At 38.9% G+C, this 14,392-nt stretch overlaps 1 protein-coding gene across 13 annotated transcripts in view; it reads right to left on the reverse strand.

Moving 5' to 3' along the window:
* Positions 1-14,392, reverse strand: part of CDC14B (cell division cycle 14B) — a 105,389-nt gene that overhangs the window by 18,391 nt on the left and 72,606 nt on the right. For 8 of the 13 annotated variants that reach the window (XR_014139977.1, XM_081802949.1, XM_081802948.1 and 5 more), the window contains exons 6-12: positions 11,639-11,705; positions 8,945-9,007; positions 6,133-6,220; positions 5,383-5,637; positions 1,219-1,357; positions 889-1,048; positions 98-195 (exon numbers count right to left, since the gene is read on the reverse strand). Coding sequence is in view for 12 of the 13 variants with exons in the window: in XM_081802949.1 (XP_081659075.1) it covers positions 98-195; positions 889-1,048; positions 1,219-1,357; positions 5,383-5,637; positions 6,133-6,220; positions 8,945-9,007; positions 11,639-11,705 (870 nt within the window). In the remaining variant the exon portion in view is untranslated. The remainder of the gene's footprint in view (positions 1-97; positions 196-888; positions 1,049-1,218; positions 1,358-5,382; positions 5,638-6,132; positions 6,221-8,944; positions 9,008-11,638; positions 11,706-14,392) is intronic. The other 5 variants (XM_031034007.2, XM_006738815.3, XM_031034010.2 and 2 more) reach the window with 1 other exon arrangement.

The following is a 14,392-nucleotide window of genomic DNA, read 5'->3' on the forward strand; positions in this document are numbered from 1 at the left end:
TGTGACCATGGAGAAAAACGTACAGGAAAAAAATGCTCATGAAGGACTTCATATACATATTAAATAACAGCAACCACACAAAGGAAACCAGACTCACGTGAGGGGAATAGCGTTTGTTTTTGACTGTCTTCTGCTTTTCAGGGCCCGCAGTCTATCACCTTGTGTCACTCCATGGATTTCATCATCATCACTGTACTGTGTAAGTAAAGAAACACTGAGCTAGTGACTTAAGTTGGACTTATTAAGGCAGTAAAGCATAGCAGCTACATTTATCCATATAGACACATACAAATAAACTGCTGAACTCTAAAAAATTTTGCTGCTTTCAAAATAAAGCTACAGGTTGCATTTCAAGACAACCAAATATTGACTTTACAGACACAGAACCCAACAGCACTCTTGTTATAAAACATATCGACTGTGAGGAGGCATAATGGGTTTTCAATAATGAAAACATTCTTTTTACAATTTCACGATCCACTTACCACCAGTCACTATAGTACCACTACCCCCTAAACTCTGATTCTTTAAAGTTTTCCATTTGAGAACTGGTTCCCTAAATCAGCTGCTGCAAAATGGGAAGGTGGGGCAACGGGGCCCACAGGGAAGCGTCACTAGGTCCATCTAAAGAGCTTACTTCACATACCTCTTTTTTCCAGTGCCTAGTGAGTAAACAAACAATTTTAGTTTTATGAACATATGACCTTATTTTAACTATTCTGAGTAAAAAGTTCCTAGAGTGGGCTATAAGTATTAAAAAAAAAATGTGTGACGATAATCCCTCAAAATGTGCTTTATTATTTTTATCTACAATTTTCCCCATGCCCTATAAGGTCCTCAACAGCAATGAAAACAATGGCAACAGCGTGATGGGGATGGTTCGATTACCAGTTCGGGTTCTTGCTTGTCTTGATTCTCGACCCCATTGATTGAAATGTCATCAACAGCCAAGAGGAGTTTTGAGACAGCTGCTCTGTGTTTTCCATTCTCCTGACCCCTTAACTTTTGACGAAAATAGTCACCGTCCAACCAGAGGCTTGCCTGTTTCCTAGAGCATTTAAATAACATCAAAATACAGCTTTTTCAGAAAGACACATGCAAACGACTCTCTCCTACAGACTATCTGTTGTTACTGGAGACTAAGAAAAATCCTACTTCCCATCATCTTCCAGACCCATGTGTTCCCTGAGGAATTATGAAAGTTCTCTGTCTACTTACATCACCAAAAATTGTTGCTGTGGTCCGATCACTGAGCCAGGCCTGCAGATTCTGACCCAAGCGATGGTCTCAGCTGCTGTCATCCTGTAATGCTTCATGATGTAGCAAGCTATCAGAGTGCCTGTTCGTCCAAGGCCAGCTAGAGAAAGAAACAAGCCAAAGGGACCTGGTCTCATGGACTCCAGAACTGTGTTGGGCAGGTACAATGTTTTAGAAGGCTTCCCATGATTCTGCGTCCCTCAACAGTGGTTCTCAAGTTTGGATGCACACAGTAATCTCCTGAAGAGTGTTAAAAAATACTGGGTCTCACCGCCAGAATTCTGATTTAATTGGTATGGGATACAGCCTGGACATGGAGATCACTAACATCCCCCAGAGAGTAGTCAACAGTGAAAATCACTTTTTCCAAGCAATGATTCTCAGTAAGTGCACTGTTTTCTACTCTGGGTTTTCCGTTAACGGTACCACCATCTTTCCAAACTCATGGGCTTAAACTTTTACATTTTTCCCCTCATCCAATAGTTTTTTCTACTCTACTTTTATTCCCATTTTCACATGGGTTTCTTTTTTAACTCTATTCCTGCTGTCCTCCTTTACTCTCATCTACACTATGATCTTTACCTCCTGTGATGGTTAATTTTGTATGTCAGCCTGGCAGGTGTATTTGGAGGAGACTGATATTTAGATCTGTGACTAAGCAGATTACCCTCCATAATGTGGGTGGGCCTCATCCAATCAGCTGATGGTCTGAAGAGAACAACAAGACTGGCTTGCCCAAGCTAGAGAGAATTCTCCAACAGCCTGCTTTCAGATTTAAGCTGCACCATTGGCTCTCCTAGGTCTCTAGCCTGCCAACTCACATGACAGATTTTGTACTTGTCAGCCTCCATATTCACGAGCCAGTTCTTTATAATACATCTCTTTATATCTACATCCCATTGGTTCTAATTTCTCTGGAAAACCCTGACTTAAGACAGATTTTGGTACTGCGAAATGGTGTGCTACTTTAACATATATAAAAATGGGAAGGAGCTCTGGAGTTGGAACTGTAGAAGTCTGGAAGTTTTAAGGCACAATGTTAGAAAAAACTTAGACCGCCTTGAAGGGGCTGTTGGTAAGGAATATGGGTGTTAACGGTGATTCTGATTCTGACTCAGATGGGAATGAAGAATATGTTATTGGAAACCAGAAGAAAGGCAATCCTTGTTAGAAAATGGAATTCCAGAAAAAAAAAACCTGACTAAATTGTTTTAGTGCTTTATGGAAGGTAGAACTTGTGAGTGACAACCTTGGATATTTAGCAAAGGAGCTTTATAAGCAAAGTATTGAAGTACAGCCTGGTTTCTCCTTATGATAGTAAAACGTGAGGAAGACAGATGAACTGAAGAAGGAATCGTTAAGCAAAACAGAAACTAAACATTTAGAAAATTCTAGGCCTATCCATATTGCAAACAGTGAGAAAGTATGTTCTGGAAAGAACACCAAGGGTATGGTCAATGATCCACTCCATAAAGTGATTACCTATGGATCTAATCAGCCATCTCAGCAGAAGCCAAAAACAGTGTTGGGACTGATCATACCAAGCAGACACACTGCCAGTCTGAACTCACGGAGATACACACAGGATGAAATAAAGGAAGGCTTTCAGGTTTCTGGGATTCTAATAGGAGTAATAGAAGTATCTCACTGGAAACATGCCTCATCCTTCAAGAAAAGGGAAGCATAACCCCAAGGGACCAACAAGGCTGCCACTGCCACCGTAAGCCCCGGGACAAGGCTGCCTAGTCCTGGGTTTCAAATGGTAGGGCCAGCTCTGTGGTGCGTGGGCCAGGCTGCTCCTGCCCACAACCTCAGGGGCACGGCTACTACCCATGTGGGCCTGCGTGACAGGGAATGAACCAGATCATCCATTCTGAGCCTTAAGATCTATTAGCATTTGCCTTGCCAGGTTTTGGAGTTGCTTGGGGCTGTTCAGACCTTTCTTCTTCCTGATTTCTCTCATTTGGAATGGGAACGCCTACTCTGTGGGTGTCCCACTATTGTATTCTAGACGCGCTTCACTTGCCAGGTTCCACAGTTCACAGCTGGGGAAGAATTCTGTCTCAGGAAGAATTGTACCTGTAGTGTCATCCATTATCTTAGAGGATATTTAGATGAGACTTCGGACCTGGAACTGATTTTGGAATGGATTAAGTCTTTGGAGGCTGCTGGGATGGGCTGTCATACGAGGACAGGAAATATTGGGTAACCAGAGAACACAATGTTATGGACTGAACTGTGTCCGCTGCTCCCTGCCTCTCCAAAAATCCACGTTAAAGTCGTAACTCCCACTGTGACTATCTCTGGGAAAAAGGCCTTATGGAGGTAATTAAGGTTAAATAAGGTCACGTGGGGAAAGCCCCAAATGCAATAGGACTAGGGTCCTTAGCAGAAGAGGAAGGCACATCAGGAGTTGAGAGTATACAGAGGACAAAAAGAAGGCAGCTGCCTGCAATCCAGGAAGACGCCTCACCAGAAATCAACCTTACCAGCGTCTTCATCTTAGATTTCTAGTCTCTGAAACTGTGAAACAGTAATTTTTGTTTAAGCCACACAGTCTGTGGTACTCTGCTGTGGTCCCCCAAGCAAATTAATACTCCCTAAAATCCAAGCTTTACACGGCCATCAGTTTTCTACCAAAACAAAGATCCAGTCATATCAAATCCTCTTCAGATTTTTAACTGGCCACCACTCAACCTCAGGGTTTCTCAACCTCAGCACTATTGACATTTGGGGCCGGCGTGAGTGCTGTCCTGTGCCCTGTGGGCTATTTAAGAGCATCACTGGTCTCTTCCCACCAGAGACCAGTAGCATCCTCCCACCAATTTGTGAAAACGAAAAAAATGTCTTCAGACATTGCCAAATGTCTGCTGGGGGGCGCAGAACCACCCTGAATGAGGGTGAGAATAACCTCAACTGCTTATTATAATTTAAAAAAATTATAACCAGTGTTGGATTTATTTATTCTTTTAAATTGTGGTAAAATATACATGACATAAAGTTTACCATTTTTGTTCATGCATCATTTTCCTGGTTTTATTTCTGTGTTTCCTTTTAGCTCACTGTGCATTTTTAAATCAGCTGTTTCAAATTCTTTGCCCAGTAATTCAAAAATCTAGGCTTCTTTATGGTCAGAGTCTGGAGATCATCTTAATCATTTTAAGGGTACATTTCAGTGGCATTAACCAATTCATTGCTGCGCAGCCATTACCACCATGGCCTCTGTGTACTCGAGACAAACATGTATTCCCTTGTTGGGGGGCAGTGTTCTGAGCGTGTCTGTTATTTCTAGTTGGTTTATTAACGTGTTGTTCAAATCCTCTATTTCCTATTTCCTTACTGATCCTCTATCTGGTTGCTTTTTTCCATTATTAAATGTGGGAGAAGTTAAATAAACCCTAGTACATCATACAATTATTAGTACACAATCATTCATTCAATAAATACTTATTAAGTGCCAAAGCACTGCTTTAGCTGCTGAAAACATAGCAACTTGTTAGAATATAAGCTCCACAAAGACAAGCTCTCGGAGTCTGCTCTGCTCACTGACATATTTTAGAACATATCAAACAAAAGGCCCTGAATAGGTATTCGAGGAATACATGAATGCATATCTTTTTTTCTTTAAGATTTTATTCACTTATTTTAGGGAGAGAGAGAGAGAGAGAAAGCGCACATGTGAGAAAGCAGGGGGAGAGGCAGAGGGAGAGGGAGAGAATCTCAAGCAGACTCCCTGCTGAGCACGAGCCTGACATGTGACTCGATCTCACGACCCTGAGATCATAACCTGAGCCGAAACCAAGAGTTGGACGCTTAACCGACTGAGCCACCCTGGCACCCCTAAATGAATGCATTTCAGTGTGATTAAGGTTTTGTAGGGTTACCAATGAATATAATTTAGATTATACTTTTCATATGAAATTAGGGTTTTAAAAGCATTCTGTATAGGCACAGCTTTTTCATGTCAATCATACCTCAATAAAGTGGTTTTAAGAAAAAAGCAATTTACAAAAAACAAGAAAGGCAGCTTCATGTGTCCTGGCATATAATCTAAATGGGCATGGTGTGTCTCTAAACATACATACATGCATGTCCACCATTCTTTAACCAGCCCTGCAAACATACCTTTACAATGTACTGCAATGGTGCCCTCCGCATTTTCACAAATATCCAGAAATTCTTTGACAATGGCATCAGTAGGGGTGCTGCCATCCGCGAAGAAAAGATCGTAATGATCGAAACCAGCCTTCGTAAAGCGTTTGGCATCATACATCCTTTTATTCAGACGAATAATGGTAGTAACATTGTGATTCTTAAAATATGGAATATAAGCCTCTGGAGAATGTTGGTGGTACCCTACATAGAGAAATTCACCAGATGCTGTCAAGTGCAGAAAAAAAAAACAATGGGTAACAATTTTACCTGTAAATGGGTGGAAAGAGTATCTGGACTAGGATTGAACACCAATTTGATTATAACTGGAAAAGCAGTAATTTTTTTTTTTTTAAAGATTTTATTTATTTATTTGAGAGAGAGAATGAGATAGAGAGAGAGAGCATGAGAGGGGTGAGGGTCAGAGGGAGAAGCAGACTCCCTGCTGAGCAGGGAGCCCGATGCGGGACTCGATCCCGGGACTCCAGGATCATGACCTGAGCCGAAGGCAGTCGCTTAACCAACTGAGCCACCCAGGCGCCCGAAAAGCAGTAATTTAAGAAGTTAAAAGCCAGGCAGAATGATGTACTAAAATGACCAAGTATATTTAAATAATTAAGACAGACAACGTGGTTTAACTCTTTGGACTCTTTCAAAGGAAAAATATAGGATGGATACTTCTTTTAATAACAAAACTGTACTAGGTTCCCTAGTTTCACATACCACTTTCAAGTCTGGTTCTTGAATGAGGTCCACAGAAGGCAATAAATCGGTCTGGTATTATCCAATTTAAATCTCCATTTTCTGCTTTCTGCAAATGGAAGATCAGTACAATTCATTTTTAGACTTCATCTCCTGTCCACATCCCTTCTCAATACTGAGTGTCTGAAGGACTTCAAATCCATTTTCTTTAGCACAAAAACTGTTTATAAATGACCAGGAGACAGGAAACTAAAATTTAGCCTCCTATTAATATTCCCAGGGAAGAGTTAGTTAACTTCCCCTGGTCCTAATCACTGTTCTTAGAACAGTATTTGTTTTCTAGGGTAGTCAGCCTTTGGAAAATAGAGCTGACTGCTGCTACCTAAAATATACCTAAGTATTTTGGTTATTTTATCCACGTAAATTCTCATATGGTTGCTGCTACTTAATAAGAAAGCAAAGTTTTTTTACTGTGAGGGAATCCAGAAACTTCCCTATTTTCCCGAATGACTAACTGGCTTCCAATATGAGCAATCTTGACTCCTTCAACAAAGGGAAAAAAACAAAATTCTTGATTTCTCCATATTTACACCTTACTTCTAGAGAGACACACTTCCATCATTTTGTTAGCTATTTAGTAAGAGGGTCAATGAGAAATCTGCACCAGGAAATTTGAAATTACAAGTACAGTAAGATCACAGTAGATCTCTAGGAAAAAACATGAATATAGACTAAAATTTAAAACACTTTACTTCCTGTTAAGTCCTTTCAACTAAGTTACCATAACAATTATTGTAAGATAAATATAGCTAAACTTTAACAATAATAGAAATGGATATACAAAGACTTAAGCAGGAAGTAGAAGACACTTGAGAGTGGAGAAGGAGAGAACTAGCAATAAAAACAAGATCAATTAGCTTTACAATTGGGGTATACATAACATTATGTGCACCCAAGAACAAGGAAGAAATAAACTGCTGCCTGAATATCTGCTGGCCAGTCAGGAAATCCAAATCCAATTTACTTGACTTAATTATCAGTGAAGGAAAATTAATGAGACCATGTTCCATACTAAAAGGCCTAAGTAGGAATGAGAACCTGCCCAGATATTCCAATTTTGAAAAGAAACCAGAAATCTGGAGTTTTCAATGAGAATCCTGTGATTAGATTTCATTGAATCGCAGACATCACAGATTTTAAGATGGATCCTGAATTCAGAGAAGTTAAAATGGGAAAAAATGGGCATCATGGAATCAATGAAAGACACTAATCCAAAATTTTAAATACAGACCCATGGTCTGTAGCTACCTAAACAGTTCCTTGTGTCTCAATGCAATTTCACTGAAAGTAAACAGCTTTTGTGGGCAACCCTGCTACTCTCCGCAACACTGCAATTTCTGCATTAGTGAGAGGGAAACTAATTAGCACCTATATTACTCCTTAGTAACATATAAAGACATCACTCTGCTCCACTGAAGGACACCAACTGGCATTCTTACTAGTTTTAGTTGCCTAAAAAGAGAAAGTATATTTTATTTTCGTTTAATTTTATGAGGACAAGCACAAAAATAATGGTATTAAGTTATATTTACTAGTTTAAGATGCAAATTAAATGTACATTGTACTTCAGAAATGTACTCCTATTACAGAGAAGAAACGGTCGGCCAAATGAATCAATCTTGAGCTATGCTTTAGATCTTTGTATGTCACAGTAGTGACTAATCGTACCTACTAAAACAGTTCAGTTTTACCTAACAGTTTAAAATAATAGTTACTCTAGCAATCGATTGTGAAAGGACAGTTATCCGAGGATTCCAGATACTGCTGCATGAGGAGCTGTCTGTGGAATCCCTCCACTATGAGTGAGAATGTCTGCTCAAGACAACCAGAGTAGGACAAAAAGACAAGATTCCGCAGGTATTCTTGGGGGAGACTGTTAGCATAGCATCTTACTCTTTAAAGGGTAGAATGGGAGAACCAAATTACTTATTCTTTAAAAAACAAATACACTACATTCGAAAATGTAGAGGACATCTATTGCTTTGCCTTCCTGGACTTTCTTCTCTCTCTCCTTGTCTGTGTGGCTTGATAAGGCTGATCCCAGCACTCCACTCCAACTACCAAGATGGCCCACCCACCAACCACCCTCATCAGAACCACAGTCTGGTTTAGGGCTGGGGACACATCTAAGGCAGGCCAATAAGGAACCTGTGGGTCTTTCCTGATGAGTTTGCTGAGCGAATAAATCAAAGCTGCTGGTTGCCATCTCTATCACTACTGGGGAGCTTAAGCCCAATTTCTGGTAAGTACTGGAGTACATTAATCTGGTCATGCATGAAGTTACACCTGCTCCTAGACTTTTCATTTATGTAAGTCAATAACGTTTCCTTTTTTATTTAAGCCATTTCTATTTACTTTCTGTAACTTGCAACCAATAGTGTCTTGACTTCATACAAACAAAAGGTTATGATAAAAACATATTTTCCAGAGGTAATTAGATGTATGATGACTATTTATTCATCTCATCAGATCCTATGCTAAGGGTTTTATGATTTCCTCATTTACTCACTATATGAAAATCATCAATACTAAAAAAAAAAAAAATTAAAGAAAAATGCCCATAAGCACATTCATGCATTCTGAGAAGATGCATCAAATGCAGAAATCACCACTAAGAACTGGAACTGCAGAACTGGGGGTAAGAGGATAAAGACTTGAAATTTTTTTTACTCTATACACATCTAAATTGTTCACTTCTTTAAAAAACAAGAATATTATCTCTGTAAGTAAAACATGAATAAAGGAGTTAAAAGTGATATCCTTGAAAACTTACTTCATAGTGTTCATATTCATCAAGGTTAAATGAGTTGAAATTAAGGAAGTCATACTGCATTGCCTAAAATCCAAAGGAAAGCTTTTAAGAATAAAGATGTAAATAAGAAAACAATTTCCAATCTAATCTCCTAACTAAAAACTTCAGGAGGTACCCCAAAAGAATATTATTATATTTAGATTTTGTTCCACTGACTAGTTTTCAAAGATGGTGGATTATGTGTTTTAAGTGTTTCCATTATCTGGAAAATTAGTTATAACAGTATTTATTTTAATGAGATTTGATTTTTTTAACTTTCCTTCATCAGTCATCCTATCCATGCAGAGCTAAATAACCAAGTTTTCAAAGTAATCCTACTAAATTTAGTAGATGAACACCACTCAGCCTTCAAATATAATGCCCAAGCAATGATCCCTAAATAAATTTAAAAAAAGAAGAAACTGTAGGTTAGCTTATCTTAAGCAAATCCCACCACTTTGTAAATATTTTCACTTTCAAATTCTTTTGAATTTGAATTAAAAGATTAAATGTTCCTGATACTACAAAATTCAAAATTTTGAGAAAATTCTTCTTTCAATAAAAAGTAAAACCGTATGATTTCTGTTCTGTGGCTTCACTCTGAGTTGCAGTGGGCAGATCATACTAAACAAAATAAGTAGAGTATCTACTTTCTGAGACAAAGATGAGCTGGTGGCCCCAGAGAAGCACTGTCCCTGCTCGATGACCCTCGAGCCAAGCAGTATGTAAGCAAGAATTTTTTTTTAATTGAAGTACAGTTGACATACAATGTTTTATTAGTTTCAGGTGTCCAACATAATGATTTGACAATTCTATACATTACTCAGTGCTCACCACAATAAATGTAGTCACCATCGGTCACCATACAATGTTATTATATACTACTACTGACTACATTCTCTATGCTGTACTTTCCATCTCTGTGCATAAGAATTCTTGATCAGCAAGGTATTCTTGGTTCATAAGGGGTGACTCTGTAAACTCAGCTTTCAAAATTTAACCTACTGAAATATGAATGAAAAATAAGGCTACAATACCAAACAAAAAGCCCCATTTTTAAAAATATAGCTATTTAAATTCTAATTCCAAGACCATGATGAATTATATTTCTTTGAATTCAAAACACTCAATATATATCATGCCATTTGAAATAGAGATATTCCTAACAGAATGATACAGTAAAATGTAGTTTATAGGCAATTTCTATTCATAAGGAGAGCCTATTAGAAGCCTCATTAAAATTAAGTCACAATTATATTTATGTTTTATATATGTAGTAATATTCCAAATCAGCTACCAACAAAAAAATGTTTAAACTGAAAATCAGAAGCTGCCGAATAAAATTATAGAGTGAGAAAAGCAATCTTGGCCTATAGTTCCTGCTAATTAATTAGACTTTGGATGTAATATCTGATAAAAAAAAAAAAACCTAAGCTGAGAAATAACAATGGAAACCTCTATGGAATGTTATAGTTGACCATTTCTAAGGCTCTCTAAGTTTTTCACCTCTCCTTTTAAAGGACAGAAGGGAGCCCTAGGATCAGGACAAGTATGCCTGCCTACATTAACAGTTCCTAGGGGCCCATCTGGCAGGAACTGTAACTGCAATTGGAAGGGGTTCATTTACATTTGCTCTCCCTCCATCTCTTGAGCACTCCTTCTGCACGTTACCTGCCTAACCTGAGGCCTGATGGAGCTGCCTCAAAGCCTATGGCAACAAACCCGACCAGTTCCATCAGTCACTGGACTCAAACCCCAAAAAACATTAAGTTCCATACCTTGTTGCCTAATACTAGGCAAAAGGTATACTAGTTAATCTCTGAATTTGTATACAACTTAGTTCTCAAAATTCTCAGAAAGCCACCGTGTTTCATTACACAAGAAAGTAAACCCAGGTTCCTTTTGCCTCTGAAAATACAAGTCACATAAAACTTGAGATGTTGTTGAAGGCCTATTTGATCCATGGGCAACTGATTTGCAATTCTTGTTTCTTGTGCTGCCCTGACATTCAAGACACATACCTGAGGGAGTGAGTGTTATAACCAGAGTCTGCTGCGTCACAGAACTCCAGGGGACCGTGACATGAAAGGTGTCCCTAGGAGTCAAAGACAGCAGGCAGCCCTGGTTATAAAACACAGGAGCTATTTTTAAATAGCCTTGACAAAGCAGTGGTGCCCTACTTAGTCTTATATGAAACCTAGTAACAAACTAATGGGCTATACAAATTCTTCTGTTGAACTAAAAATTGAATGCTTGAAGATACAAAACGAAGTGTTTGTATCAGTTATTGTGTTCTAGAAATGCCCGTTGTAATTAGGATTGGTGGATATTGATTGGACACATAAAATACACAAATCAAAGAGAACTTGGAAACCAGTAATCTATTTACTTTTTCTTTGAAATCACAACACACTCAAAGCAAGTCTGGATTTAGCTCCTAATTATGTAACTATCTCTTATTGTCCTCTGTTGTTCAAGTGGCTTTTCTCCCAACTCATTCAGAGAAACACTCAGATTCAGAAAAACTTTTCTGGTTTGGCATCATTCTAACATTAGTGGGGAAATGGGGTATCACTGACATCATACACATCTTGGAAGATCTTTGTGGAAGGCCTAGACTTCCTGGGAACTGTAGTTTTCCAACTCAACACTGGGCGCATCCTACGAATCACTTACCTTCTTTACTGCGTGAAAACAGTCGAGAAGTGTAATGTAGAAATTGCAACTTCCATAGGCAGCATCTCTGAAATCCCAAAAGTATTGAAATATATAGCTCAGTTAATTTAATTTTCTGTAGTATACTTGCCTCAAGACAGAGCTGACTAGAATTTAAAATCAAACCACAAAATCAGGACCAGGCTCAAAAAAAAAAAATCTTGCTTTTTTGTTTTTAAGTCAAAGATAAGTCACTCTTATAAATTTCACTGCAGTTTCTACCTATTCCAGCAGATACTGTTTTATATATGTGGATCAATAATGAGCACTTTCTAAATTTCAAATGATCTCCCAAGATCATTTCCGGCCTTGATGGCTAGGCTTCAAAAGTTTCTTCTCGAATTCTAATCAGTAAAATGTTCCCCTCCCCACAAAAGGGCAAGGCATTGCATTTTTCCTTCAAACTGGAAAATACCATATTAAACTGTTACCAGGAAAGACTTCTTTTTGATTCTGTATTTACATATATATGCGTGCAAGTGTAAGTATGTGTTGTAGGTATATGTCCATCCATGTAGGAAGAAAATATTGGGAAATCAAGGTAATATGTAATACTAGATGCAAGTTAAAAAACAGTCTGCTCTTCTCATTATGCTTTCACAATCTTTAACAAGTTAACTGAGTAACTTCTTTCTGATTCTTAGAAGAGTAGGGTACCAAGAAAACCACAGGAACTAAGGGGTCAACCACCTTTAGTACTCCTGGACAGTTTAAATTAGTTTACAGACAACTCCGCCCAATACCGCATCAACGGCTATCAGTAATCTTACCACAAATCTCTTAATGTCAGTTAAGATTTTGTCCAGAAAAATAAAGCCATCCTCCACTCCCACCTGCTTTTCCTTTCCAGCTACCCTGAGCCATTACAAAGTGAAAATGTTTGGAACTAGGCAAGATAAAAATTAATTGAATTGTGATCATTCTAGAAATGCCAAACAACTGTGACTCCCTGAATTGTCTTTATTTGGTCCCTTGGTGGAACCAGGCTGCTACCGAAGCCATCATCATTAATTGCCTGCCTTGGTTGGGTTTTCCCATTGTAATATTACTTACCTGAAAAATTAAACAGCACATTTATTTTTTTTTAAGACTTTATTTATTTGACAGAGAGAGAGACAGCGAGAGAGGGAACACAAGCAGAGGGAGTGGGAGAGGGAGAAGCAGGCTTCCCGCAGAGCAGGGAGCCCGATGCGGGGCTCGATTCCAGGACCCTGGGATCATGACCTGAGCTGAAGGCAGACGCGTAACGACTGAGCCACCCAGGCGCCCCTGAACAGCACATTTTAAAATTTCAACTTACACAAACCTTTAGAATACACACTTTTATAGCAACATGAACAAGGAGGAAAAGGACATCTTTTTTACTTAAAATAGTTTTAGACATTACTGTCCAAATCTGTTAGAATTACTGAGGTAAGTTATATGTTAGCCTTCATAGGACTGCACACAAAGTCTTAAAACACACCATTTTTTCCTGTAAGCTTCTGAATTTAAAAAGCCGCTCTCTTCTAAAAGGTAGAAAAGCTCTCTATGCAGCTTAGAAAATGATTTTACCAAGAGTTTATTGGCAATATTCAGAAAGGAGAAAAACAAAATGACCCACAATAGTTCCCAGTGTGGTCCCTGGTCAAGGAGCATAGGCATCACCCGATCTTGTTAGAAATGCCAATTCCCAGGCTCCACCCCAAACTGAGTCAGAAGTTCTACGGGTGGGCCAGGTAATTTTTGTTCTAATAGGTCCTCCAGGTGATTGTGATGTATGCTTAAGTTTAAGAACCACTGACCTATAGAATCAACACAAAACATATGTTTTATAGGAATAATTTTTTCAAGGAATAAAGAACATTTTTAGAAAGAGAACCTATGGTAGGGAAATGAATTTAGCCTAAACCAAACCCCAAATTGTCAGCGGAGGGGTACCTGGGTGGCTCAGTTGGCTAAGCAGCCGACTCTTGATTTCGGCTCAGGTCATGATATCAGGGTACTGGGATTGATTGAGCCCTGTGTCAGGTTCCCTGCTCAGTGTAGAGTCTGCATGAGATTCTCTGCCTCTCCCTCTGCCCCTCCCCCTGCTTGCACATACTCTCTCAAATAAATAAATCTTTTAAAAAAAATTATCAGTGGAAATACGGTGAACTCTCAAATTACATCCCTGTGTTTTTACCATGTCTCTTCAGTTACTTTTATCTTCTTAACCTACTGATAATTCCTCCCCAGTCAAGTTAAAGGCATGTTGATTCAGTCTTTGTGATAACTTGATACATTTATTCAGTGCATATTTTTTGAGAACCTACAATGGGCCAAGCCCTGCTCTAGTCAATGATGATTCCACAAGCTTTAATCTGGGCTCAGCTAAAGTTCTGCCTCATACATTATACTACCTGAATAGACAACAAAAATCTTTCTTTACTCATTATGTATTTCTTAACACCTCCAACTTTAAACACACCCACACAACCTTCCTTCTACCCAAGCAATCAGGCTTCTTCAAAACAGCAGAATAGCAGCTATGAATCTGGATGTAAGGCTGGGGCAGGGGAGATGGGGTACTTGTCACTAAGAACATTTAACAAACTTAGAAAAGCGGGCACCTGGGTGGCTCAGTCTGTTAAGCATCTATCTGCCTTCAGCTCACGTCATAATCCCAGGGTCCTGGGATCAAGTCCTACATCGGGCTCCTTGCTCAGCAGAGAGCCTGTGTCTTCCTCTACCTGT

This window comes from Leptonychotes weddellii, chromosome 14 (genome assembly GCF_054177405.1).
Source record: "Leptonychotes weddellii isolate Sample4059 chromosome 14, ASM5417740v2, whole genome shotgun sequence".
Classification (NCBI taxonomy): Eukaryota; Metazoa; Chordata; class Mammalia; order Carnivora; family Phocidae; genus Leptonychotes; species Leptonychotes weddellii.